The sequence below is a fragment of the Coprinopsis cinerea genome (assembly GCF_000182895.1).
Source record: "Coprinopsis cinerea okayama7#130 chromosome 1 map unlocalized cont3.1, whole genome shotgun sequence".
Taxonomy (NCBI): Eukaryota; Fungi; Basidiomycota; class Agaricomycetes; order Agaricales; family Psathyrellaceae; genus Coprinopsis; species Coprinopsis cinerea.
Window position 1 is genome coordinate 2,473,596 of NW_003307544.1, and position 27,158 is coordinate 2,500,753.

The 27,158-nt window shown below is 50.5% G+C and overlaps 8 protein-coding genes across 8 annotated transcripts; 6 read left to right on the forward strand and 2 right to left on the reverse strand.

Annotated features, from left to right (window-relative positions):
* Positions 1–289: 289 nt before the first annotated feature.
* Positions 290–3,698, forward strand: CC1G_13696 (hypothetical protein; the record flags this gene model as incomplete). The annotated part of the gene is made up of 11 exons (XM_002912118.1): positions 290–421; positions 845–943; positions 997–1,102; positions 1,153–1,372; positions 1,425–1,685; positions 1,736–2,034; positions 2,084–2,503; positions 2,560–3,015; positions 3,268–3,310; positions 3,482–3,622; positions 3,671–3,698. The coding sequence occupies 11 exons, from the start codon at positions 290–292 to the stop codon at positions 3,696–3,698; spliced, it is 2,205 nt and encodes a 734-aa protein (XP_002912164.1).
* A 309-nt stretch (positions 3,699–4,007) lies between these two features.
* CC1G_13697 (CAMK/CAMK-Unique protein kinase) lies at positions 4,008–5,330 on the forward strand (the record flags this gene model as incomplete). Its single annotated transcript, XM_002912119.1, has 5 exons — positions 4,008–4,166; positions 4,222–4,268; positions 4,320–4,421; positions 4,942–5,138; positions 5,188–5,330. 5 exons carry the CDS (start codon positions 4,008–4,010, stop codon positions 5,328–5,330), a joined length of 648 nt encoding a protein of 215 aa, XP_002912165.1.
* Positions 5,331–5,419: 89 nt separating this feature from the next.
* Positions 5,420–6,687, reverse strand: CC1G_01758 (esterase D). Its single transcript, XM_001829026.2, has 7 exons — positions 6,595–6,687; positions 6,417–6,535; positions 6,130–6,364; positions 5,810–6,064; positions 5,617–5,751; positions 5,530–5,560; positions 5,420–5,479 (listed from the first exon to the last, which is right to left on the reverse strand). The coding sequence occupies exons 1-7, from the start codon at positions 6,664–6,666 to the stop codon at positions 5,454–5,456; spliced, it is 873 nt and encodes a 290-aa protein (XP_001829078.2). The 5' UTR covers positions 6,667–6,687; the 3' UTR covers positions 5,420–5,453.
* Positions 6,688–6,985: 298 nt separating this feature from the next.
* CC1G_01759 (hypothetical protein) lies at positions 6,986–8,206 on the forward strand (the record flags this gene model as incomplete). The annotated part of the gene is made up of 4 exons (XM_001829027.2): positions 6,986–7,306; positions 7,358–7,480; positions 7,535–8,051; positions 8,109–8,206. The coding sequence occupies 4 exons, from the start codon at positions 6,986–6,988 to the stop codon at positions 8,204–8,206; spliced, it is 1,059 nt and encodes a 352-aa protein (XP_001829079.2).
* A 251-nt stretch (positions 8,207–8,457) lies between these two features.
* CC1G_01760 (DNA repair protein RAD5) lies at positions 8,458–13,885 on the forward strand (the record flags this gene model as incomplete). The annotated part of the gene is made up of 13 exons (XM_001829028.2): positions 8,458–9,375; positions 9,430–9,745; positions 9,799–10,019; positions 10,070–10,854; positions 10,964–12,067; positions 12,124–12,348; positions 12,411–12,447; positions 12,497–12,684; positions 12,870–13,025; positions 13,087–13,171; positions 13,271–13,327; positions 13,380–13,701; positions 13,815–13,885. 13 exons carry the CDS (start codon positions 8,458–8,460, stop codon positions 13,883–13,885), a joined length of 4,485 nt encoding a protein of 1,494 aa, XP_001829080.2.
* A 210-nt stretch (positions 13,886–14,095) lies between these two features.
* Positions 14,096–18,732, reverse strand: CC1G_01761 (Sec8 exocyst complex component specific domain-containing protein; the record flags this gene model as incomplete). Its single annotated transcript, XM_001829029.2, has 16 exons — positions 14,096–14,380; positions 14,429–14,639; positions 14,693–14,811; positions 14,864–14,978; positions 15,030–15,205; positions 15,255–15,401; positions 15,454–15,755; positions 15,807–16,320; positions 16,370–16,453; positions 16,505–17,160; positions 17,216–17,318; positions 17,367–17,535; positions 17,587–17,788; positions 17,847–17,964; positions 18,018–18,067; positions 18,120–18,732. 16 exons carry the CDS (start codon positions 18,730–18,732, stop codon positions 14,201–14,203), a joined length of 3,759 nt encoding a protein of 1,252 aa, XP_001829081.2. The 3' UTR covers positions 14,096–14,200.
* A 64-nt stretch (positions 18,733–18,796) lies between these two features.
* On the forward strand, positions 18,797–19,949 carry CC1G_01762 (hypothetical protein; the record flags this gene model as incomplete). Its single annotated transcript, XM_001829030.2, has 5 exons — positions 18,797–18,965; positions 19,022–19,278; positions 19,325–19,420; positions 19,468–19,846; positions 19,906–19,949. The coding sequence occupies 5 exons, from the start codon at positions 18,797–18,799 to the stop codon at positions 19,947–19,949; spliced, it is 945 nt and encodes a 314-aa protein (XP_001829082.2).
* Positions 19,950–20,216: 267 nt separating this feature from the next.
* CC1G_01763 (SHREC complex subunit Mit1) lies at positions 20,217–26,780 on the forward strand (the record flags this gene model as incomplete). Its single annotated transcript, XM_001829031.2, has 22 exons — positions 20,217–20,537; positions 20,598–21,454; positions 21,506–21,678; positions 21,730–22,716; positions 22,769–22,995; positions 23,048–23,122; positions 23,177–23,494; positions 23,550–23,577; positions 23,627–23,700; positions 23,755–24,013; positions 24,064–24,163; positions 24,214–24,379; positions 24,544–24,642; positions 24,695–24,715; positions 24,772–24,819; positions 24,874–24,882; positions 24,933–25,011; positions 25,060–25,227; positions 25,279–25,547; positions 25,600–25,977; positions 26,033–26,619; positions 26,675–26,780. The coding sequence occupies 22 exons, from the start codon at positions 20,217–20,219 to the stop codon at positions 26,778–26,780; spliced, it is 5,349 nt and encodes a 1,782-aa protein (XP_001829083.2).
* Positions 26,781–27,158: the final 378 nt, after the last annotated feature.

The following is a 27,158-nucleotide window of genomic DNA, read 5'->3' on the forward strand; positions in this document are numbered from 1 at the left end:
GTCACTTTCAAACCTCCAGTACTGGCGCAGTAGGCAACTTTTAGTCATGGTCTTCCTTTCTTGCTCCTCGTATGCTGCCAACCGCGCATCGGGCCTAGTCCTTCCTGGACGTACTGACATCGTTTCCGCTGCTGGCGCTTTCGTACTCGGGTCTCTGGGCAATGTCTATTCTAGGCTCGGACGTGGGACAGCCTTCACCGTCATGGTCACGGGTGTTCTCTTCCTAGTCCCTGTTAGTAATTTGCAGTGTCTTAAACCCTCACGCCTTGCTCTAACAAATTGTGTCCCGATGCAGTCCGGTATAGCGCAAGGCGGCGGTGTAACACAGACTTTCCATACCTCCGAGGAGCAGTATTCCAGTGGTTTTTCGCTCGCTCTTCGGATGATAACACTTTCAGCTGGAGTGACAATTGGCCTGTTCGTCAGTCAATGCCTTGGTAGGTGCAAGCCAAGAGAAATTCGCTAGGTGCTGACGATGTTACTCACTTATAGTCTATTTATTCGGAGCGCCCAAGAATGCAGCACATTTTGCATTTTGAAGCCTTGTGTTTCTCTTTCTTGTAGGGTGACCTTGCCATCATTGTAACCCAGGAAAATTCGAGCATTCTTTGTGGTTTACGATCCCTCGAGCGCTTCTGAGATTCAATCGACATTCAAAGTCAGAGTAGATCCGATCTTCGGCCCGATAATGATGCTGAGCGATCAACAAGACGAAAATGACCTTGGAGGCACAAATGACTGGAAGTTGGAGCGCTCTCCCTTCTACCCTTGTTACCTTACATCGACACTATGGTAAGGAGGTAGCCTGTACCGTTTATATTACAGCTGTTAATGATCTTTTTAGGCCCCGGCTAAAGGCAAAAATCACAACCCAAGTGGTCTGGGAAGGGCAATTATCAACCGAAAGGTTAAAGATGCACAAAGACAACAGCAATCTGGCCTTGTGAGTTTCCCTCAGATTCGCAGAAAGATGGTAATTTTGATCAATGAATTCAGTACTCTGTCGACCTGGACTCAAATCGGTTGAAGTCGGTCACGCAAGAACGGAATCTGGAGGAGTTTTTGAACACAGCCGAACTGGCAGGAACAGATTTCACTGCCGGTGCGTAGTTATCTCATCTATTCGTAGGCATTTATTAACATGGGACATAGAGCGTCGCAATGTTAAGATAATTAACCAAACTGCCCCCACTTCCCAAAATCCCTATCTATTGACTGAGGCGGAGGAAGTAAAACTACTCGAAAAGCAAGAAAAGAATAAGAGTCGCCTTCAAGTACCTCGTCGACCGGCATGGACCAAATCTATGAAACACGAAGAGCTTGACCGAAATGAGAAGGCCGCTTTCTTGCAATGGAGAAGGAATCTAGCACAGTATGTCCTTACCTCGTGGGTGCTTGTCAATCGTCTCACCTCTCGGGCGCAGACTGCAGGAATCGGAAAACTTCCTACTCACTCCCTTCGAACGCAACATTGAAGTTTGGAGACAGCTATGGCGGGTCCTCGAACGATCTCACTTAGTCGTGCAAATTGTCGATGCAAGGAATCCACTGCGGTTCAGGTGTAAAGATTTGGAAGATTATGTTAGAGATGTCGAAGGGAACGAGGGAGAGGCTGGGTCAGGTCCAGGAAAGCGCGAAAGCATGTTGTTGATTAACAAGGCGGATCTACTTACTGCCAAGCAAAGGTAAGTCGTTAATGACAACCCCGAGAGAGACGTTATGAACCCAACCACAGGCTCGAATGGGCAAACTATTTCGACAAGGAAGGAACGAAATACGCTTTTTACTCGGCTGCGACTGCCAACGCTATTCAGGAAGCAAGGCGGGAAGCTGCGGCCGCCCAACTTGCGGCCCAAAACCGGTCTGGCGACGAAAGCTCTTCTGAATCCGAAGCATCAGATGACGAGGACGAAGATGATGACCATTACTTTTCTGCGCCAGAAGATGAAGGCGAGGACGAGGATCCAAGGACGAAGATCCTTACCGTAGATGAATTGGAGAAGTTGTTTTTACGCCTTGCACCTGATTTGCATGGTATGTTCCGTTCTTCTGGAAATCCCACCAACCTGACCATGGCATCCAGAATTCAAGGATGTGACCGGAAAACCCCCGAGTAAGCTCACACTGGGACTGGTTGGATATCCCAACGTCGGCAAATCAAGCACCATCAACTCCCTTCTCGGCCAGAAGAAGGTCAGCGTGTCCGCTACTCCAGGAAAGACGAAGCATTTCCAAACTATCCATCTCTCCGACTCCATCGTCCTTTGCGATTGCCCTGGCCTGGTCTTCCCTCAATTCGCTACAACGAAAGCGGACCTTGTTTGCGATGGTGTCCTTCCCATAGATCAATTGAGAGAGCATACCGGACCAGTTGCTCTAGTGGTCAAGCGAATTCCTAAATCGCTATTGGAGGCTACCTACGGCCTTACGATTAGAACGACACATGCGGAGGACGGTGGTGACGGTTTTGTGAAAGCCGAAGATTTCCTGCAGGCGTATGCCAGTGAGTCCTTCGTTGTCCATTACAGTTACCTCGTGCTCACCCCTCTGCTCTTCCAGTCGCAAGAGGTTTTATGCGTTCAGGTTTTGGAAACCCTGACGAATCTCGTGCCGCTCGATACATCCTCAAGGACTACGTAAAGGGGAAACTGTTGTTTTGCCACCCACCACCAGGTATCGATGAGGACAGGTTCAACGAGGAGACGCACGAGCGACGACTGAAACGTTATGCGACGAAAAAGAAGGCACCTGTAACCCGCGTTGGTAAGAGCGCTGATACCTACATGGCGACGGAAGAGGAAATGGCGGCTGCCTCACAGACCCTTCGGATGGGTCAGAAGTCCCGGGCCATTGATGATGAGTTCTTCCAGTCTCAAAGAGACCGACCTTTCATGGCTGGATCGAAGGGAGGGAAAGCCTTTTCAAGATCGATTCTTTATCCCAACCAAGTCTTAGTCGCTGATGACGGGACCCCGTTATCTGGTGCCCAGGCTCGCATGCAAGTGATGATGCAAGGTATGGAGTTGGGGGGCAAAAAGCACAAAAAGATTCGGAGGGCAAAGCAGCGCAGCGGGAAGGGATATGATTGATTCTGCTGTTCCATTACGTTTTGTTTTTACCTGGCAGGCTCAATTCTATGCGTTCTTTGTTTGCTCGTTGATGGCGCCAGATTTAGCATCGAAGAACCCAATTTTGATCTTGACAGCACGGTGTCTTTCGCTCTTGACCAGGACAATGGCCACCGCCTCTGAATTCCGACCCTCGCAGAGAAAAGATATATGCGCAAAGTTGGTGACGACGCGCAATGGGCGTAAGGAAGGCAAGTGGGATTTGAGCCATCCGAGCGACAGCCATTGTTAAACGCAGCTGTGTAGTGATCAATTTGGGTTTTAATTGCCCAGTGGTCATTGGACGGCACCCTGAGCTGTGGTAAAACTTATTCTCAGACATATATGCGCATATCTGAGCTCCCTTTTCCTAGCACCTACGTGATCAGCGATAGCATTATCTCTGGTGTTCACTGCAAGCTATATGCGTCAGTTTCCGAGAACGACAGTGACCCGGAACTGACTGAAGTCGCAGAGTACCGTCGCCTTCTGGAGGGATCATTGTTTCTTGTCAAGTGAGTTCTATACATTGTCCTTGAAGACATTCTGTTTACTCGTTTCAGGACTTGTCACGCAATGGAGTCGTTTTGAACAGCTATCGGATACGCAAGGCTTCTGTTATTCTTATGGACGGAGACGTCCTTGTACTACCGAATATGCTGGGTCTCAGCTATTCCCTTGCTCTTTCTGGCATCGGTCTAACTTTGTGCAGCATTCACTTGCGTTCATATCATAAAGGGACCTGCGGAGAAGCTGTCTCTATTCGATCCAACACCTCCAAGCCACGCTAGGACGCTTGCGCAGAAGGTCTTTCATCTGTTCCCGAAAGACCTGTGTTGACCCTCTTCAATATTCTGTTGGCTGACTATGGAGCTCTAGAGCATCGGGAACTATGTCGTCATGTCGCAGTGCCTCGGAACGGGGTCCTTCGCCACCGTCCACCTGGCCTTCGATCCTACTCACCACAAGCAAGTAGCTTGCAAAAGCATTCGAACTCGCCGCGAGAATGAAGTTCGTCAAGTTTTGAAGGAAGTAAGGATTCTCATGACATTGAAACATGTAAGACTCCATTCCTATTACTCCGTGTATCTTGTTTTTCATGACGGCCTCTTAGCCTAACATAAACGAGATATACGACACCGAGGAGGACAACGGATTCATGTATGTTTTCGTCTCCCCTCCAGAACTCTGGAATACTCACCCAATTCGTAGTCACATCTTTCTGCAACTTTGTACAGGCGGAGATTTGTTCACCTACATCTCTACCGTGAACCTCAAAGCCGACAGGCCAGGTTTATGCGAAGCAGAGTCCAAGTATATAATGTTTCAACTCTTGACTGGGCTGGCATACCTTCATAAGAAACATATTTCCCATCGAGGTATGCGTGTCCTTCTCACCAGTGTTCGAGGTTGCTCATTTGCCGACTGTGTAGACTTGAAAGTGTGTTACCATCTCCACGTATGAAGCTTGGTTTACAGAATGTTGTTCCAGCCTGAAAACATACTACTGCACGCACCGGGCCCATATCCACGGATACTAATCGCCGACTTTGGTCTCGCTCGGCCCAATGCATATCAAGAGACGCTGAACGTATGTGGGACAGTATCGTACTTGCCTCCAGAAGGTATACTAGCATTAGACAACAAGCACCTGGGATACATTGGGTATGGTCTCTTCCCATTCCAACCCACTGATTCAGACACTTGGTATTCACTGCAACCAGAATGCCCGCAGACTGCTGGAGCGCTGGCGTAATCCTGTACATCATGCTGTGGTAAGCAATGTCCTACATTACTCGCGAAGAAATGTTATGGTTGACTGTCTGGACTATAGCGGAAGCCATCCGTTCGACAATGACGCTACCTACCAGTCATCTTGGGCGGACGATGCGGATTCGTATACAAGTGTGCCGACAGAATCACAGCAATGTCTGGGATCGTTCAGTGAGCACAGACAGGCAAGACTGAAAGCGAGAATCGTGGAAGAGGAGGTCGTCTTCTTACATTGCCCCTGGAGCAACTTACCACAAGGTGGGTTTGAGTGTTCGGGTCATTCAATGAACTGACACCGTCGTTTCAGCCAAGGCATTGGTGCAGAACTTGCTCGTCCATGATTATCGCCGGAGAGCCAACGTCTTCGAGGCACTGGACAGCGAGTGGATGGTATCGGAGATCAGCGACCTTCAGCTACTTTACCGGCGCAAGATCTTGGGCAACAAATGATTGCTTGGAAGGGTCTCTTCAAAAATATAATTATATCGTCACGTATGGAATGTCCTTCTTGATGTGTTACAAATTCATTGGTCTTCATTGTCACGGCCTCATTTCACCTCATTTGCTTGTGTTTCAAGCTTTCAAGAAATTTGCATGGACTATGCAGCTGTCAGAAGTGCAAACACGGAGCGACCGGGTCGGGACTTACAGTGAACATGATCCGTAGCGAAGGTCGAGATCTGGGAAAGAAGATGTTAGAATCTGGGAGAAGGATTTGAGAGAGGGGGCGGCTTACAAAGTAATAACTGTGATCATAATCTTCATGACTTCTTACGCGGACCTGCACTTCGTCATACCCAGCACCCCTAGCGGCCTTGAGGAAGTTCTCTGGGAGAAGTTGCCCTTGCTGGTAAAACTTATCTCCGGTACCCTGTGGACAGGAAAGCGACATTAGTGTAAGTCGAAAAGGCGCTAAACAAAGTACTTGCATAATCAATGAGGATGTGGAGAGGGTCGGTGTGTTTAGCGACGAGCTCGGTGGCGTCATACTTGTCCGCTCCTTCCTGAACGCCGCCTGCGAGATAGCCTTTGAAGGCCTTCTCACCCCAGGGGCACTTGGAGGGATTGGAGATCGGAGCAAATGCAGATGCTGAGCGATACTGCTTAGTCTTAGAGGACAGATATAGGACGAGAGCACCATGGCCTCCCATGCTGTGTCCAAAAACGGATTGCCTAGTGATATCCTGACCAAAGTAGTTCAGTATGAGATGAATCAAGGAGAGACGAGGATGGCACAAGAGAGACTGACGATAGGTAATCCTGCGCTTTCGATGACCTTGGGAAGTTCCTGGGTTATGTGGTCGTACATATTGTAGTGTTTGGCGTATTCGGGTTTGGTGGCATTGAGGTAGAAACCAGCACCGGTGCCGAAGTCCCAGTCATCATCTTCGTTTGGTGCCCCGGCACCCCGAGGAGATGTGTCGGGGAACAGGATGGCGAGTCCCTGCGAGGATGCCGCCCCGAAAAAGCCGCCTTTCTGTGCGCTAAAGGAGGTGGGTTCCGTGATCTTCGTACCTGGAAGGGAAGGAGACCTACCCGTTATCTTCGGTACAGGTGAGACCGGCCAGGTAAACAAGCAAGGGGGCCTTGTGTCCTGGCTTCAAGGCAGGCAGGAAGAGGTTGAAATGGGTGTCCAAACCACCGAGGGCTTCTGACTGGGAGAGAGAGATAGGCTCGATCAGTGAACTTTAGAATTCGGACGAGTTTGGGTTACCTTGAACTTGTACTTGACGAGTTCCCCGGCAAAGGTTTTGGAGGACGAAACTTTTTCGAGAGGGCCAGCCATTGTCACTGTCGTGGAGGTGAGTAGACAAGTTGCAATATCGCGCTTCTGGACGGGGGATTCTTGGGGGATTCAGAAGATCTTCATCACGTGGATATGATATACGAATAGGAGGACTGGCCAAGACTCCAAGACTGAGCTTCCGAGTCATCGTAATACGAGGGGCACCTGGAAAGGAGTTGTACATAAACGAAGCGGTGGAGCCTACGTATGAAAATGCCACTCGGTGCGACATGACCGTCGATGATACAGGTGATCGACCGATCAAAATGCCACAACGTTATGGGCGCGCATGTAACCTAATTCTTCCTTCTTCACCGCCATGGACATGCAGTACCTGTCCTCGCCACCACCATCATTCAATACCGCATCCCCTTATCCTCAGCTCAAGAAGAGAGCCCTTCCAGACCAGCCTCCAGTTGTCTTCAACAGGACTACGGCCCCAAAGCTACCACCAATCAGCAATACAGATCTCGTCCTTCAAATATTCACCCATTCCTCCCTGAGAACGAGGCTGACATGCTCGAGTCTCGACCAGTATGACAATGAGAGACTTTCCTGGCTGGGAAAGCATGTACTAGACTCGGTGGTAACAGAGTTACTGTTCGACACCAGACCGATGCTGAGAGCTGGTGAGATAGTGGTGAGTGCCACACTCGATTGCCCGGATTCACTGTAGTTCAACCAGCTCTAGGAGAGGAAGGAGGAACTATTGTGCGATGACCTCTTCGAGGAGTGGGTAACACACTATGGACTGCTCAGGAAACTTCGCTACGACCCCGTTCTGCGCGAGTCATCAGGAATCACCAAGCCCCAGGTAACCATCGTTCCTTGCGCAGTCCTCTACTTGTGCTGACCATCTGCTTGTTAGGAAACTCGCGATATATTCTACGCTTATACTGCAGGCGTTTACTTAGATTCAGGTGCACCTGTTGTACGGGAATGGATTCAGACATTACTTGGCCAGAACCTGAACATTCCCAACAGGGACAAGTTGGGTCAATCTTCAAGCCCTATGCACGTTGAAGAGGGTCCGATGTCCCCTCCGCGACAAGCGTTGACTCCACCTCCTACGAAGAAAGTGAAGGCCGAAACCATGAGCCCTGGTCCTGAAACTATCTTTTTTGGTTCTCAGCCTGGTCCCCCTGCTCCAGCTTTTAAACCGCCACCGCCACCACCTGTGAGCAGTCCACCTGCAATGCAACAGGTGTCTCGTGCTAGTATGAGCTCGCACGGAACTCGCCCAAATCCTTTGGCGCCCGCTCGGCCGAACCTACCATTCCTTCCTCTGTTTAATCAAACTGCAGCACAAAGGCGGGTATCGGTGGAGTACGACGCACAATTCAGCGGTCCTTCGCATGCAGGAACGTGGCTTGTGCGCTGTATTGGTGTGTGATACAGTTGCATAAGCGCCGAAGTATATTCTGACCAAGCTGTTACACCAGTGAATGGGATTCCTAAAGGAGAGGGAACAGGAAGCAGCAAACAAAATGCCAAGGAGGAAGCTGCCCGACAGGCTTACTATGCGATGGGTTGGACTTGAGACACTTAGGAACTTTTATCCATCTGTATCTCGTATTCCGCACCAAATTTCAAATCTGTTTGATAACGGTCAAATGGGCGACTCAGTCGTTCCCGAATCTCAAAGTCCAGTCAGTGATGATGACTTATGATTACTAATGAATCAAATCGCCGTTATGGACTTGCGCTTTCCGCTCGGCTTGACTTCTAATTTCGCCCTCGACGCTTGCGACCCTCTCGTCGTTGTCCACGACCGCCTCAGTGTCGCCAACAATGTCCGCCGTTCTCCAAGAACAACGACAGCCCTTCAACAACGTCCCTTTGTCCCCGCGTCCTGCTTTCACTTCATCGAACCACATTGATCTCACCGCCGACGATGACGATGAGATTTCGGACACCACAACCTCTGAACGCGACATTGGACGACTGTCGAAGAGGCCACGTATAGAGCAACCCCAGCAATCTTCGAATAACCAGTCTTCTTCCGCACAATCTCGTTTTACACCGCGTACAGGTCCTGGCGCTTTTCCATCGGGACCGAGCTACTTTGGTGCAAATCCCCCCATGGCCCATCTCCCGGCACCCAACCAAGGATTCAACCACAATGAGTATCGCCCCGCATTTGCAGGCCCATCCTCAGCTAACCATTTTGGACTGCGCCAACAACACCAGTCGTCGCCGAACGGTTTGCCTGGCCCTTCGACGGCGCCTTTTCGGCCTCAAGTACAAGGGCGTCAACCTCCGCCAACCCATATACACAGCAGACAAGTCATTGATCTCACAGCATCGCCATCGCCTCCACCGCATCAAGTCAGACAATCGCAGGAACTGCAGACTGGAGGAAGCAGCTGCGGACTCCCTCCAGATTTGCCGCCGAAAACACCGGTTTGCATTGGCCAACTCACAGTTACGGCGCTTATCTTGTACCCCGTTCCATACATCGTCCCACAGGACCATAACTCGGATAATGAATATGCTCCTGTTCGACTTCAGTATGAGCATGCCGCAAACAAACCAGGCGGTTCCGAAACCATCCACATACGCACACCCACTAGCCGCACGCCCAACGGGGAGCCCACTGGCGGTGAAGGTTTTGGAGTTGTCGAACAAAAGGTTGCTACTTCTCTTGGCCCAATGCTAGGCAAGGGTCTTATCCGACTCGACGCCAAAATACGCAAAGGCCGTCCTAATGTAAGTATGCGCAACTCCGAGTGCCAATGTTCCAGGTCGCTTATCTATCTTTAGCTTCCCATCTTGCCCTTACAAATGTTGGTGTACACACCGAAGGGAAATATCCCTGTTGTAGGGAACTTTTTGCAACAATGTGGCTTGCTCCTTGATCACCCTTCGCCGACATTTGACATCAAGATTATCTCGCATTACCACTACTTCAATCCGCACAACCCCCCTCCTGGCGGGCACGCTAGTCGGGGCATACACCGTGACATGCGGTGGACCACTCCTTCCAACCCCGGAAAGAGTGTAGAGGTTCAAAGGAGTCAAGTAGACGAATTGTTCAAGAACCTGAAAGATGGAGAAGAACTAGCAGAGACGGAAGCATGTAGGTGTTCTGTATCGGTCCTAGCTGAACACGCGTATCTCATTATCATCTAGCGCCGGATGTTGCCACGAAGCTATACCCTCATCAGAAGAAGGCTTTGACCTTTTTGTTGGAAAGAGAACGCGAGCGTTGCAACTCGGACGGTACATATTCTTCCCTGTGGCAGAAGCGGATGCACCCGATAACCCGTCGGGTCTCGTGGTATCACCCCGTTACATCACAAGAGGTTTTCGAAGAACCTCGAGAATCGAAAGGGGCTATTCTGGCAGACGATGTAGGTTTTCGCAATTTCTAGCGTTGATTCGCTTTGCTCATCCTCGTTAGATGGGCCTTGGTAAAACGATCACCTGTGTGTCTCTCATTGCTGCAACTCTACCCTCTGCTCGCAATTTCGCCACCACCCCGTTGGAACGACCGCCGCCACTCCCGGGACGTGATGTCGAAATGTTGGATCCTTCCCATTTTGCTGGGAGCGTTTGGGGAATGCCCGAGGTCAACCAGAGCGCGTCATCAAACAAGGGGAAGGCGTCAAAAGCGCAAGACAAGATGGAATCCGACTACGTCCGTATCTGCCGCATCAAGGCAAAAAGCAGAGCCACTCTTATCATTTGCCCGCTGTCTACTGTGGCAAACTGGGAAGATCAATTCCGTGAACATTGGAAAGGAGAAGTCACCGTCGTCGGCGGAAATGGAGGCTGCCCTCCGCAATCGAATGGCCACCAGTCTTGCCCAGCTGAGAAGTCGGAAGCTAAGCCGGCCCGGGTACGCGAGGGCACCCCTTTGCGCGTCTACATCTACCACGGAAACGCCCGCCGCCCCGACCCTGCTTTTCTTGCAGACTTTGACGCAGTCATCACCACGTACGCAACTCTGGCGTCCGAGTTCTCCAAGCAAACCCGCAGCACAGCTGTCAACGAAGACGACGAAGAAGACAGTAGTGATGTTGGACCAACGGAGGTCGACGAGAGGGGGAATGCAGTCATCAAGCTTGGGAAAGCAAAAAAGGGTAAAAAACGGAAGAAAACATCGGTCCTTGCCAACGTTGCCAACGAAGTGTCGAGCCCACTGCAAAGTATTCATTGGTTCAGGGTCGTCCTTGACGAAGCTCAGTAAGTAATTCTGTACATCAGCGTATTTGGCACATACTTATGTCCCCAGCTCGATCAAGGAGATTAGTACCGTTGGAAGTAGGGCGTCTTGCGACCTAATGGCGGACAGGCGCCTGTGCCTAACAGGAACTCCAGTGCAAAACAAGCTGGATGATGTGTTCGCACTTATCAAGTTCTTGCGTCTTTCTCCTCTTGACGACAAGAATGTTTGGACAGAACACGTTGGAACGCCCGTCAAGTATGGCCATGCCCTCGGTATCGCCCGTCTACAAAGCATCATGAAGTGCATTACCCTTCGGCGGACAAAGGAGAGTAAAACAGCAGATGGGAAGAAAATCCTTTCATTGCCCCCTCGGCGCGACGAGTTGCGGCTCCTCAAGTTCGATGCTCAGGAACAGGAGATATATGATCGCTTCTTCACAGAGTCGAAGGCGGAATTTAACGACCTTTCTAACAAGAACGAGATCATGAAGAATTACGTCGGTATTCTGCAAAAGATCCTTCGACTTCGCCAAATCTGCGATCACTTCGAGCTTGTTGAAGGCAAGGAACCCGGCGGACAATCCACGGAGCCGTCACTGAAATACGAGGACGTCGTCGATGCCATAACGAAGGAAGGCTTCACCGCTGCACGCGCCAACGCTATCTTCTCCATCTTGCGAGACTCGGCAACCACTCAATGCGTAGAGTGCGGAGGAGAGCTCTCACCTCCATTGGACCAGGCTGACTGCCCTGATGCTGAAGCGACTCCCTCCAAACCCAGGGGTCGCAAGCCGAAGGCGGCCCAATCAGCTTCCTCATCCAGGGGACCGACGAGAGCGAGCAGCCCCGTAGTGCCGCGCATTGTGTTGACCAAATGTCAGCATCTGTTCTGCATCGAATGCTATCGAAACTCAATTTGTCCGGGTTGGCCCAGTCCTTCCTCCGACGCCTGCCGCTCGTGCTCCGTCTGCCAAACTGCCCTTAGTCCTACGGACGCCATCGAAATCAAATGCGACACTCTTGAGAAGAAAAAGCCTCAGAAGAAGGAGAAGCGTCAGAAGGGCGTAGCATTGGAAAACTTCAGACCATCGACCAAAGTCAAGGCTCTCATTTCCGATCTGATCCAGTTCTCAAGGATGAACCCTCATTCAGCCAACTACGACAACGAAATCCAACTGACCGACAACCAAGGGAATCACGTAGAAGCCGATATTGTCAAAACCGTTGTTTTGTGAGTAAAATTGTCGCCTTGTAGTATTGTTTTTCACTCACGTTTGGACAATGTAGCTCGCAATGGACGACCATGCTTGACAAGGTGGAGGACGCGCTAGAGGTTGCAGGAATACGCTATGATCGACTGGACGGCACGATGAAGCGCGAGGAGCGCATCAAAGCTATGGACGCTTTGAAGTTCGACCCCGGCTGTGAGGTCCTTCTTGTTAGTTTGAAGGCGGGAGGTGTTGGCCTCAATTTGACCGCTGCCCAACGAGTTTATTTGATGGATCCCTATTGGTACGCAGATAGTCGGCGCCATCACTCTCTACCCTTACTGACGGATACATTTTCTCTCTTAGGAATCCTGCCGTTGAAAATCAAGCTGTTGATCGTATTGTACGTTTGGAAAGCATTTGTACTTGGGATGAATCTAACATTCTGTTAGCATCGACTTGGCCAAACCCGACCAGTTCAAACAGTGAAGCTGATCATCGAAGGCTCCATCGAGGCGCGACTACTTGAGGTGCAGAAGAAGAAGACAGAACTCGCGAACATGACTCTCGGCCAGAACGTCAGCAAGTCTGAGATACTGGCCAGGCGTATTGAGGAACTCAGTCAACTGTTCAACGACGGGTAAATTATTTAGAACACGGAATCCGGTTTTATATTTAGAGCCTGTATAACTACCCATACCACCGCCCTCCTAAACCCTCCCTATCGTAAATCACACATTACATAGTATCTGTAACCTGTAGTACCCCTCAACTTGTATGTACCCCTTCAACCTATTCGGAAATTGATTCCACGCGAATGCGTAGGCTCGGTGTCTATGTAGGGTGCCGTCGCGCGGGAGCTCTGACGCGAACTTGTCTCATGCCACCAACACCAACACCTCTTCAGACCCCTTCTCAGATATTCTCGCTCTATCGTACTTGTCTGAGGGAAATCCGACAATTACCTCATGTCTATTTGCAGTAGGCAGCTGTCTAATGTCACGATTAACTGTTGCTGAAGTTGGTGAAGACAGTTTTACAGAATAAAGGCGCGAGATGACATTAAGAGGATATTGAGTTGTCGTCGACCGCAAATCCACAACCGGAGGTTCAAACAGATGCAAAAGGTACCTTGGACTCTCCTCTCCTCTACACTTGTTTGCTCATTGCTGCAGGAAGTGAGGAACTTGGAGAAAGCTAACAGTGGACAAGTCGGAGCGTTCCAGCATGTCCTTGGTGTCGCATACGGTCGGAAGGGTAAATTGAAATGGGAGTTGCTAGAGGTAAACACTTCCACATAGACATTGGAAAAATTGACCAACTCCCTATTCACAGCCTCTCGCAGACCAAACATCTCTCCCAACTCCACCTCCAATTATTCCCGGGGTAGAAAAGTCTCGACCTCCAGTTTATAGCCCGGCGTTGACAGCACTCTTGACCAGTCCCGATGCAAGGAAAGCTCGTCGGGCCATGAGACAAGGCGCGTGGAAGGCATCGAATGTTCTTCCGCCTCGTGCAGACCCAGAATCCGAGCTCGCTCGCCTTTTGGGCCCATTCAGCAAGCGGCGGGAAGTCAACCTCCAGCAGCGGTTCTTCAAAAAGGCATGGTCCACAGTTCATCCACCCCTGGAGGTCCAGGCGGAAGCCGAATCAGGCTGTTCGCCCCGGCCTTCGACAGTCCAAGACTTTGGCTTAGTAGACCACATTGAATCTATCATCGGGTCTGCTCCCCCACCTCCGTTGACACGAAAAGAAATGGCGCAATTGCAGACAACACCTTCAGAAAACCAGAATCAGTCACAACGACACCCTTCCTTATGGGTTCGACGACGATACCGTGAATTGTTGACTCGCTTGCCACTTCTGAAACCAGAACTACCGTCTCCAACGAACTCGACTAACACTATAGACGCTCAACCGACCCGGTACACGGCTGGTTTGTCCCCGTATGCCATGGGAGCCAAGGTGCCCCCAACAATGCGACAAATTGATGAAGCGAGTCTAGCATGGTTACAACAAGCAGACCTCACCAGCACCAGTAAAAAGAAGCAAAAATAACAATACAATACGGGTAGTGAACGACAGCGAAACCAAATGTCAAACAGCACTAGATTAGGGTATGTATGTCTGGACTAATGGAAGGTGCGATTCGTGCGCTATGAACCTTGAATCTCCATGCCGTGCAATTCAATGATATACATGCTGTAGTTCCTGTCTGCAGCCTTGGGCGCATTTTCACCGGGCTCGCCTGGCACGACGCCACATTGGAGGTTGAGCATGGTTTGGTATTCGTCAAAGCTGAAAAGCTGTTGCTTTTTGATGCCGTTCAACATTTCCTGCATCCATGTCAATTACTGGTTCGAGATACAGAGAAGAATACTCACCTGTGGAGAAATCCAGAACATCGAGTAGTAGCGTTTGGCACGTTCGAAGTCTGCATCTTGCTGATCGCTGTTGAGCGTCTTGATACTCTGTTGCAGCGCTGAAATGTTGCGCAGGACCTTCTTGATGCCGAAGTCGTTGGGTAGATGAAGATGCCTAGCGTTATGGATCATCATATGCTCCATTAACTGACCGAGCCCCGCGAACACAAATCTAAAAACAGTGTCGAGGTGAGCTGCATCAAGAGACGGTTAGAACCGACGCACTGTCTCGCTTTCTTAGGCAAGCTGATCGAAAGCAGTTCGTCGCATTGCACGAGTTCCGTGTTCAGGTCGACGATGTGGGAGTCAGGTTCAGCCGCTTCATATGAAGCACTATAGTTCCCCTGCATAGTTCATCAGTAGTCTAAAGATGTGCAGATTCATACAGACGCTCACATGTCTCATGCACGAGTCCAAGTAGTAAAGCGTACGACACCGGATCTCGATGCGAAGAGTGTCCAAGATGAGACTGGATAGCTGGTCATATGTTCTCAGAAGAGCTTGGAATCGTCTGTACCGATGTCAAGATGGGCAAGCACGGAAAGGTGGATATGTCGCTCACAGTGCCATCTCTTTCGACAGAGCAAGTTTGAGGTCTGCATCGTCCGTCGGTGGAGGGGGCAAGAAAGGTGTGACAGCTGTCGCTGCAGTCATAGGCTCTAAGGTGCCAGGACTCATTGGGGACAGAACATCTTCCGGTCGCGCCTTTAAGCTGTTCAATTCCGCTGTAAACCAAGCCTAACGAACTGGTCGGCGACGAGTTGTAGAAACAGGGAATAAAACATACGACGCTCCGGTAAAGGCTGGCCAGTGCCGAAAGGTTTCTGTTGGATGAGATCAGGTCTGCCTTGGTGATAGTCTTCTGTCTCATTAGCTCCAACTCAATGTTGGTTTCCTGCTTGCACAATTGTTGCTGCGTGGAAGCAAAGGCTTCCTATACCAGAACATCAGATATCGTTAGCTTTTGATAGGTAAATGCGACCTACGTCGGTGTTTCGGAGTTCAGATAGAGGCGGCTGCAGTTCCGACCTTTGGGCCCACTGAGCAGACAGTGCAACATCGGTCCCATTTGTTGTGGTTGTCAACATTTGGAATCGATCGCTACATCGTTGATAGAATTGGATCACCACACCGAGCATTAGTCGAGAGTAGCTTTCTCGATGGAAGGGGCTTGTTTGAAGCATCGCGCAAAGCGAGTTAACAAGAGCCATCAATTGCATGGAAGCCTTCACCAGAGGCTCGGGAGAGAGTTGAGCGGAGACCGGGTCAGGTTGGAATGCATCAGGACCTGGGTAACGGTGTCAACATGGGCGCCTAAACCTGTACCCCAAAACCCTACCGGAGACTGCTTCATGGAACAGGTCAAGAACCTGTTCTTCCAGTTGCGGAAGGTAGACCTTCAAAACGAATTCATCGAGGACAGCAGAAGATGTGCGAACGGACTCCACTCCAGCAGGAAGAATATCTGTCACCCGTTCTAGGAAACTGAGCGTAGGCTGGAACAAAATCGTAACGTGGAACGCATCCGGTCGGATTAAGAGCCGATGGTGCTGGTCGGAGCCAAGGAGATGGTCGTCATTGGATGATATGATGGACGATGCTGAATCACTAGTTCCAGCGGGCGCTAGACCGGGCATCGTGTCTTTCAGAACCCTAGTCAGTCCCTCTTCGTGAGGTTTCAGGATTTTGATTAGTGACTTGGCGTCCGTATCCGAGAAGCGGAATACAGGTTTGATCTTGTCCCTGGAGAATTTGCCCTCTCTCAAAATTTCGTTGATTGAGGTAATAGGGTTGCGACTTGCTGCGGAGCCTTGTTGTTCGTCGGTCAGATAGTCGGAAATGAGGCGTCTAACCTGGAGATGGATGAGCTTGGTGGAGAAGTACGTACAACATACTTCGTACCTCTGCCTGAACCGGGGACCAGACCTCGGTCAAAGGGAACAGTGAGTTGGGCTTGCTCCCCGACGAATCACGGTAGTCCCTTCTCTAAGAGTAATCAGGACGAGTGGCGCCAGCATTAATGATATATCCACTCACTGAACCTATTCGGTTTGCGACCTCGGAGACGACCCGTAGACCCTGAGCAACGGCTTCCAGCTTGGAATACAGCGTCCAGAATAGATCTCTGAGGATTTCATGATCGATCCGTTTTGCTGACGATTCCAATGCGGCAAGGCGTAGCGCTGCAGCCGGAATTTTGCCTTTGACATCGGACAGCTTGCCTCCATTGGCAAGGATAAAGGCCGATTCTGACTTGGTGCCCATCCCATGTAGTGAGAACAATGATCGTCTCCGACCATATTCTGCTCGTTCTTCAACCTCATCAAGTGTTGCGTCCACAAGATTGTAGATCTCCCCAGGAAGCCTTTGTGATATGCTGTCCAGAGCAGTTCCCAACTTCCCTAGAACGGCTAACGATTCTAGTAGGGTTTCCATGTAAGCGAAGGAATCGCTCTCCGGATTAGAGTTCGTTGTCATTTGGGTGTGGGATGTCGAGAAAGGACCGGTGTTCAGGAGTAAACGCTCGCCAGGGTTGATGGAGGCATCTCCTACGTCTAGCGGGGGTTCATTGGGTCGGAGGGCGAGGTCGTTGAGGAATCGCGTTAAACGAGAGGGTCGGAAAGAGGGTGATGTGGGAGAAGCTGGGTCTTCCGTTGGGACTTGCTCATCACCGTCACCGTCACATTTGGGCACTAGAGACCAACGTAAGTTCACGCAACCATCTGAAACAAGGGCAGCGATACTGACGTGTTTGCTGATTGGGAGTATAAGCAGCCCACCTGGACTCGCACCAGAACGACTTGAGATATAGATGGCTTTGCAGCTCGTCAACCAGGATGTCACGTAGAGCCTTGACGACCGTTTAGTTTTGGATTCGTGTCATTCAAATTGGACTTACCGATTCTTGGCCCACAAGGTAACTTCGCAGATCAGAAACTGCCCCAATTTCTTGCATGTCGCTGTTGTTAATTATCTTCAAGCTCTTGACCAGCAGCACGGATGCTTGCAATAGGCGTTTTTCTGACATTAAAGTCTCGAGCAAATCGGGGACCGTTTTAAGGTATTCTCTAGGGGCGCCGATTATTAGGCCGTGAACTGAGCGAGGAAACAGAACTCACATTTGGTCGAGTATGCGCAGCATCTCTTCAAGCACCTGGCCTCTGTTCCATAGTTGGACGAGATCTGTTCGTTTGCTACCCAGAGCATCTTTGGTTTCGGTCAATGCTGATCTCGCCAGTGATATCTGTTGCTGGGTGTCGTTAAGGTGGTTGAGGAGGGACGCGTGGTGAGGAAGAGAGGCCGCGAAAGCCTGGTAGTGTTCTAGTGGATGGGGATCGGACACAGTGCTCTTGGTGAATGACAGTCGGCGAACACTCACTATCTACGGACCCTTTCAACGCCTTTGAAAGCATCTGCTTAGTGTTCCTGAAAGAATCCATGTCCTTTCCGAGCGCAGATTGGTCGAGTAGTTGTAGCGCCAGTTCCACATTACTGAACTAATCGGCGCAGGTCAGACCAACGCCAAATCTTGAACGTAGAGGATACAGACTTCAGGATCGATAACAAACTCCCATCCATCTTTCACTTGATCCAGGACAGCTAGGATATACATGAGGATGGGTACGCTGGGGTAGAATTGTTAGCAACACACCGTCGATTTCGCCTGCCCTCTTCTTTCCTTTGACCACATTCAAGCCAGGTACCCTGTCCCGAATACGCTGTTGGCGTGCCTTCTCTTCTTCGATTTCTCTCTCTCGCTCCCTGGACCAGTACTCTGCATCGTCCGACTCGAGCGTCTTCTTGCGAGCAACGGCCGACTTGAATGCAGACAGGGCAGAGTTTAGCGATGTCGGCGTTGTATTGTCACCATTTGCAGAATACGGGCTAGTTGCTTGTCGAGGTGTTCTGCTTCGTGAAGGGGGAGCTGGGTTGACATTGTAAGCTTCAGACTCGGCCATACTTTCACGGTACACGTCCGATGAGACGACCGAGCCTCGGTCAGACGAGTAATCGGATGCTCTTGCGCGCAGCTCTGATCGCTGTGGCCTCGACGGGCCTAGGGGTGCACTGTTTGGTGGAAGGCCATACTGTTGCGGCGAGCCCGAAACATATGGGCCGTTGCTGTTGGTGGGTGTCGATGATCGAGGAATGTGCAGAGGCCGTGTGTTTGAATAGCCTGGTGCAGATATTGGCGGCGAGATTGGACGATTTGCGTTGGACGGTGACCTGCGACGACTCGTCGGAAACGGCGGTACTCTGGACATTCGCGGTTTAAGCAGAGGAACGCTGATCTCACTGCCTCCGTCCTTCCACACTTGATCCAAGATAATGCTCCCACACTTCCTTCGCTCAATATCCTCAACTCAAAAACACAAAACATCTGCTGCACTCAATGCAGTTTTTGAACACAATCCACCGTTAGATACTGCCCATGCTCACTGGTGGCCACCTAAAATTCAAAATACACCACCCAAGTGTGTGCTGCTTTTTGTACCCGGTAAGTTACGTTAGTCCATGCCATTGTTGACCACTATCACTGAACACTCGTTGCAGGGAATCCGGGACTCATAGAATTCTACACACCATTCCTCGAAGCTTTGTACAACAGGGACACCAGCGGACGACTCGCCATCTTAGCTCATGCCCACATAGGCCATACTCCTGGCGTTGGCTCTGCCAAGTCAGACCACGGTCTGACGTCGCAAGTGCAAAGCGCCATAGAGGCTTTCGACGCACTCCAGTCAGCGTATCCCGCCGACACCAAGATTGTATTGATTGGACATAGCGTAGGCTCCTGGATATGCTCACAGGTATGTCACTTCGACACGACCATGGCTTTAGCTCATGGTGCTGCAGGTTCTCAAAGCGCGTACAGAAAATGTACACGCAGTCTTTTTGCTTTTCCCGACGCTCAGCTACATTGGCGACACCCCAAATGGCAGAAGGCTTTGGGTGAGTTTGTTCACTGTCACGCCTTTGATGCTCTAACGCGCTCTCAGAGAATTTTCACTCCGACTGGTCGATGGATTGTATCCAAGCTCGGCCATCTCGCAAGACTGGTACCTGTCCAAGTCCTGGGCCGTCTGTTTCCTGAATGGCCAAGTAGCCAACTAGAAGTGCTAAAGGACCTCGTCGGGGATCCTAGGAGCATCGTGGCCGCTCTTACAATGGCCAGTGATGAAATGCACGCCATCAAAGAACTAGACGTGGCTCTTTTTGAGTCGTGCAAGGGCAAGCTTCGTTTCTACTACGCCGAGCGTGATGATTGGGTTGGGGAAGAACGGGAACGCGTTCTCAAGGTGCTCCACACATCAGAGTCAGGTATACCCGTGGAAGTCGTTCACGATGAACACGGAATCCCCCATGCGTTCTGTATCAGTATGTCTTCCGCTCTCTTACTGTGCCGGAGTCCTTTCTGACGCCAAAATAGATCATAGTGAACAACTGGCAGTCCAATGCTCTAAATGGCTGGAAGGGTTAAATATGTAAAGACTAACGGTCGCCTCAGTAGACTACCTAAGGCCAGAGCACCCCGTCCATGTAGAATACATGAACATTGAACACGAGAGTTGTCGCAACTTGTCCAGCGCTTGATTTGGCAAAGCCCGGATCGGCGTCTCGGCCGAAAGGAAAAGGCTCCCGGCAGGATGTAGCCTAATGGGGAACAAGGCCGGCCGGCACCTAATTTACACGACCGCGCGTTTTCCGATACTTGCTCAAAACACATTGCACAACCGAGACGCTGGCAATGAATGAGCCAGAGGCCGATTCACAATTGTCTTCTGTTCCGCCATCTGTTCCCCCAGTGTCCTCCAGTCCCGCCAGGTCAGACATTCAAGTCGACGACAACGTCCCTGACGACCTGCCAGAGAAGCGAGAGCCCATACAGTCCAAGCCAATAGTTCTCGTTCCTTCCTTGTCACCATCCACAAAGGAGAAGTACAAACCCAGGGAAGAGACGAATCTCGAGATGGAGATGGACATTGACCTCGACGAGGTCATTGGGGAATACAGGGAAGGGAACTCGCTCTACTATTTTGCTCGTTTTCAGGAAGGGATCGCGCATAAAGTGAGTTGTCGACAATTAGTGAAATTGAACGCGTCTGAACGCGTCTTTACTTTACCCCAGTATCTGTCTACGGCCTTTGTCAAACGCCATCCAGATCTCGTTGAAGCATACAGTGAGTTCTCAAATTATTGGGCCTTTAACATCAACGAATGTCCCCCTGTCACAGAAAAGGCCAAAGAGGAGGGCAAGTACGCCGACTTTGATCCCTCTGCGCATTACGTGCATCCCATGTCCCGAGTTAAAATGAAGCTCAACATCTCGCGCGATAAGGCGACGGTCAGCATCTCTTCAGCGAGGAGCGTTCGTTCAGACGACGCCAGCGTTCTGTACATTTCCGACTCTGAGGAAGAGCGAACTACTGGTAGTGGTGCAGAGAGCTACGTTGGCACACCAGGGCCAGCAAGGAGAAGCACTCGTCAATCGACTATGAAACAAGGAAAGCTACCGTTCAGTCCCAGGAAGACACGCTCGCAAAAAGTTATCGCGGTCGACTCGGATTCTGACGACGATTCGTCACGTCCATCCAGGCGGCGGTCAGCTCGACAAAAAGCCACCGTCAAGGTCAACCTCGACTCGGATTACGAAGAAGATGAGGAGGGGGACGACTACAGCGAGTATAGCTACGCCAAACCGTCGAAAGGGAAGAAAGTTGCGGCCAAAGTTCCCATTCCTTCGTACGGCCATATTCGAAAGGTGCAAGACCTCAAATATGATCCCTATCCCGACGACGAAGATAATATCGCCTTGCGTGCCCATCGCAACATTTGCGAAAAGTGTCATCTCAGGCCTGCACATATATTATTGCGAAATTTGAACAAATCGAAGGGAAAGGGAAAGAAACGCAAGCGTTCACCAGAGGATGACTTTGAAATGTCCGATAGCGAGAGATTTAACAACCTTGGAGGATGGGTCCAATGGTACGTTGTTTGAAGAGGCATCCATCACCATGGTACTGAAGCCCCTTTCAGTCTGAAGTGCCCGGTCGCTGTTCATTGGCAATGTTTAGCTGGCACGCAACAAGGCGAAATCCTCAAGGCGGCGCGAAGTAAAGATAAAGCGGACTGGGTTGCCAAAGGCGCAGAAGGAAACCCGCCTCGTCGGTCAGGATTGGACACGGAAGAAGCCACGGAGTTTGTTTGTGGTGCGTTAACCTTTTGTTAGTGGACATGTAAAGATGCTGAATGGCTCTCAGCCTCATGTAACAGGGGCGGTCCTTGCATGGGCTGTCTGGAAACCGTGCAACATGTATCCAGTGTGCCTGAAGCTCAGCCTGACGAGAATGGCGACGTAGAAATGACCGATCCATCCAAGGATAAATTGGAGTTGGCCAGAATTCTTCTGTTCCGCTGCTTCACTTGCAAACGATTGGCTCACTACGAGCATCTCCAGACCCCTCCTTCTCTTGATCCTGACGCGTCCGTCAGCGAAGTCGCGACCTACTACCAGAACAAGAACTGGCTTTGTGCCGACTGCGTTTCGTTCCGATACCCTCTTGACAAGATTCTCGCCTGGAGACCTTATCCCCCCAATGCAGCACAGCCCGAGAATCCAAATATCAAAGATCAACTTCCTCGAGAATACCTCGTCAAATGGGCGGAACGCAGCTATCGGCGTCTTTCATGGGTCCCTCATATGTGGCTCTTGTCAACGAACCAGCAAAAGCTCAAGCATTTCCTTGCAGGAGGCGCCAAAGTGAACTTACTGAAGGAAATTCCCGAAGGTCAGGAAGTTGATGGGTCCGGCGAACCCAATGAATTCGAGATTGGCGCAAAGGAATCGCGGGCATCATCGAGTCATCCAGGGAGTGTCACTACCCATGGACCTCTGGACGCGCTACCCGACGCCGAGAAACGGATACCACCACCCTGGACCACTGTTGACCGCGTACTGGATTTGGTGTTTTGGGACGACCAATCTGGCAAGAAGGGCAAAAAGAAGAAAGGGTCGGCTCGCAACTCGAGACGCCAGCAAGTCATCGAATCTGAATCTGAAGGGGAGGACATGGAGGAAGACGAACCTGAGGAAGTTACGCGTATTTTCGAGACAGGAGAACTCCTCGAAGACACGCCAACATTAACAGCGGCCGAGTGGGAAGCTGCATACGGGGATATCGCGGAGAAGGATATCGACAAGGTGGTCTATGCCTTTATTAAGTGGGATGACCTGGGATATGATGAAAGTATGTTCAGCGGCTCGTCTGCCGATAGTGCAGCTGATTTATGCGATTGCAGCATCCTGGGACTCGCCTCCACGCCGCGGCGAACCTGGATACGATGCCTTCGCCCGAGCTTTCAAACGTTTCCTGCACTCGAGGACGGTGCTGGTACCGAAAAGAAAGCCCGCTGAGCAAGACAAGTTTGACAACCGACCTTTGAATGGGTACGGAAAATACAGGCTGAAGGACCCGGCAGGGTTGGAACTCGGTCAAGATCCAAGTTTGAAATTGATGCCCTTCCAGGTAAGTTGTTTTGCACTGCGACCGTCGTGGAATGACTCTGATGTTCGACGAGGTTGATGGTTTCAACTGGCTCTGCGATAACTGGTGGAATCGTCAACCTTGCATTCTTGCAGATGATATGGGATTGGTTAGGTGCCCTTCAGTGAAAATTGACTGGTATATCTGACCTTTAATTTCCCAGGGCAAAACGGTGCAAGTTTCGTCCTTCCTCGGTACAGTAGCTACAAAATGGCAGGCGTATCCGGCTCTCGTCGTCGTCCCCAACTCCACAATCACCAATTGGGTTCGAGAGTTCGAACGCTGGGCTCCGTCACTTAGGGTGGTCCCTTTCTATGGCGAGAAGAAGGCTCGAGAAGTCATCAAGCAATTCGAGCTGTTCCATGAAAGGGTTCCGGACGGGTATACCAGCGCCAAATTTCACGTTCTTGTTACTACATACGAAGGTATCACTGGCACTAAGGACTGGGGTGCTGTCTTCAAGCGTCAACCAAGATGGGAGGTAAGTTGCGGTAGAAAACTGGACACGGGCACGGTATTCATTTCCTTGTTCCCAGGTGCTTGTCGTCGACGAAGGTCAACGATGTGAGTACCATGTCTTGTTCCGTTCGAAGCGTTCCTCATCAAGTTCCAGTGAAAAGCGATAGCAGTCTCTTGTTTAGGAAGCTTAACGAACTCACTAGTGGTCATCGGGTGATCATGACTGGAGTACGCTTCGGCCTAGTTCATATGTGTAAAGGCTCGACTGACATACATTTTTAGACTCCCTTGAATAACAACATGCGAGAACTGTTCAATCTCATGAACTTCCTTGATCCCGAGGAGTGGAACAATCTGGAGGAACTAGAGAGACAGTACGAGGAACTAGACGAAGAATTGGTCAAGCAACTCCACAACCGACTTCGTCCTTACTTCTTGCGTCGCATCAAGAGTGAAGTGCTGCAGCTCCCGCCCAAGAATGAGGTCATTGTCCCTGTCAGTATGGCACCACTCCAGAAACAAGTGTATCGCTCTATTTTGAGTAAGTGACTTGTCCCATTCTTGACCATTCTCGGGAACTAACGTCTCCAGGTCACAACCTCGACCTTTTGAAGGGTCTGACACAGCCGAACCGGGCTTCCAATGCTTTGACTAAAGGAAAGCTGAATAACGTCCTCATGCATCTCCGCAAGTGCGTGTATTTCATTACAAGTGGCCACATAATTCTGACGACCTGGTCAGATGTTTGCAACATCCCTACCTCTATGCCGAGGACATAGAGCCCCAAGGTCTTCCTCCTGACGAGGTGCACCACAAACTAATCGACGCGAGTGCCAAACTTCGCTTCCTTAAACTGTTATTGCCGAAGCTGAAAGCTCGAGGACATCGCGTCTTGTTGTTCAGCCAGGTAAGAATGAATATAGCTTTGTATGTGCCTTGAAAGTGAACCACTTGGCAGTTTGTTCTGGCGCTGAACGTGATCGAGGATTTCCTGACTGGCGAAGGGTTCAAGTACCTCCGACTGGCAAGTGCTTCCTCAACGTCGTTGCACAGTAACTAACGTCCCCCCAGGATGGAAGCACTAAAGGCACGGAGCGCCAGAAATGCATGGATGAATTCAACAAGCCGAATTCCGAGTATTTCATCTTTCTGTTAACTACCCGCGCTGGCGTGAGCTCGCTTTTCTAATGATTCTCAAGATCGTGCTGACACAAATTGCCAGGGTGTTGGAATCAACCTCTTCGTGAGTTGCTCTGCGCAGTTTTACTATGATCGCTGATCCTTATACTCGATTCGCAGACCGCAGACACTGTTATCATTTTCGATCCAGATTTCAACCCTCATCAGGTAAATCCCTTCGCCAGAGTCTATGGAGAAACATGTCACTTATTTCAATTCCAGGATCTTCAAGTAAACGTTGATGCTACTTCACATGTGGTGACGTGCTGACAACCCCTTAGGCCATTGCACGAGCGTATCGATATGGTCAAAAAAATACCTGTCTTGTTTTCAAGCTGATGGTCAAGGATTCCGCTGAAGGTATGCTTTTGTTAGCGAAGCGAGCTCTCATCTAACTCGGCCTTTTAGAGCGAATCATGCAGATTGGAAAGAAAAAGCTCGTTTTGGATCACTTAATTGTGCAGAAGATGGATGACGACGAAGATTCACCCGGAGAGAATATACAGTCGATCCTGACGTACGGTGCACAAGCGTTGTTCGATGAACAGGAATCCGCCCAGTCTAAGGATATCACCTGTACGTGCAGTCTCTGGCATGATGGCCGCAGCTATCTAACCTATTTGGCAGACTCTGAGCAGGACATCGAAAAGCTCATCGAGAAGACCGAGACGGAAGGCGAGCAGACTGAAGGCCCCAAGGAGGGAGGAATGTCCTTTTCGTTCGCCAAAGTCTGGGCAACGGACAGGAATGCTCTCGATGAAGTCGGCGACGAGGATCAAGTGGATTCGTGGGCACTGACTTTGGAGATGATTAACAAGGAGCGAGAAAAGGAGAGGGCACTTGAACAGGCGCTCTCCGGCCGTGGTGCTCGACGGAAAGCCGCCGATGTCGCAAAGGTAACACTCTCATTGGCCATGACTGCCTCCGTACTCATCCATTGTCCTTCAGACCAAGATGGTGGCCCAGGATTCATTCACGAACGACTCCCCTGTCAAGCACAAGAAGGGTTCGTCTGTCGTCGACCTCGACTTTGAGGATAACGATTCTATCGCGAGCGAGAGCACATCCCACGTATCAATAAGATCGGACGATGAAGACTTTGCTATGGACATAGACAAGCCAAAGAAGAAGTCCCGACGACGTCCAAGCGCTGTTGTTCATCTGGAAGACATTCCCGACGTTGCTAGGCAAGACCTTCTAGATTGTGGCCTATGTGGCGGAAAACATGGAATCAAGCAGTGCTTGATGACGGACAATTCGGAAAATCTTGCGGAATACCGAATGATGTTGATTTACCATGCTGACGATGAGCCCTACGAAGAACGGGTAAGTTATTCGGCGACCTGGCCATAAAGGAGACACTGACGTGATATTCTTTCAGTATGCTGCTGTTAGAGCCATCGACGAACTTCTCAACTCCAGAGGACAGCTTCGTCTGATTCAAGGACAACCTCTGCACCCCCTTCCAAAGGAAGTCACTATCCCGCCTACAAAGAAGCCCAAGCAAGCAGCCGACGCTGCGAAGGAGTACATAAAGAAGCAAAAGGCTGGACAGGTACATCAACCCACACTGGCTGACTATCGAGGGGGAAGTGAAGAAATCGAGGTGGTCCGGAGCTTCAGGACAGTAGACAAGAATAACGCGGTTGCAGGGCCGTCCCGCCCTCGACCCGCCCTTCCAGCAGCAGTTCCCACTGCAACACAGTCTGCACCAGTGACAACCGCGACCCCTCAACAACTCCCACCGCAACATGTAGCGAATTCCTCAAGTAAGCAAAGCACTTTCAGACACGGACAGGGTACAGCACCGCTTGGAGGAGTGTTGCCCGCTGCCGGGCCTTCAAACTCGAGTGTGAATGGGACCAGCAATCAGGCCCAGACTCGACCACACGCATGTCGCCTATGCAATCGTGTACCCAGTCACAAACTAAAGGAGTGTCCGAGGGTGAAGGGCAAGTCACCGGCCGAGTAATTTTTCAAGTTCTCTCTCACATGGTCATTTACTGACATGCCCATTATTCAGGCTCAGAGATCTTATTCAAACATTGGAAAATGGGGGTAACCCTTTGCATGTCGACATCGCATTCGTTCTCAAAGCGCACCTTCAAAAAGCGGAGAAGAAGACCTAAAGAATAGACACCTTTAAACTACTGTATCTGGCAATTAACTCCTAATCGCTTAATTCTCTTGAACTGCATAATATATACTCTATTTTGGCAATGGCTTACAGTTCGCGTCACTCTCTCCAAGGTCCCGTTTGACTTGACTGTCAGGTTGAGTTCCAGGTAAGGCAGTCTGAATTGTCTTCTGGATCCATGTCGGGGTGATCCCGCTTGCGATGTGCTGCTAGACGATCGCGGTTAGGGAAGAGGCGGTTGCAGTCTACTTGGATGTTCAGCAATCATGTACATGGTTCGATTTTACGAAGACTGACCTGCGACGACACATATGAAAATTGGGGTTCTCGAAGACAATTAGCGTTAATAATTGAAGGGCGCGCCAAAAAC

Coding starts and splice junctions, on each gene's coding strand:
- CC1G_01758 (XM_001829026.2), bottom strand. CDS start 6,666: ATGGCTGGCCCTCTCGAAAAAGTTTCGTCCTCCAAAACCTTTGCCGGG. Junction 6,065..6,129: donor AAAGCGCAGGATTACCTATC/GTCAGTCTCTCT, acceptor TACTTTGGTCAG/GATATCACTAGGCAATCCGT. Junction 5,752..5,809: donor TCCACATCCTCATTGATTAT/GCAAGTACTTTG, acceptor TCCTGTCCACAG/GGTACCGGAGATAAGTTTTA.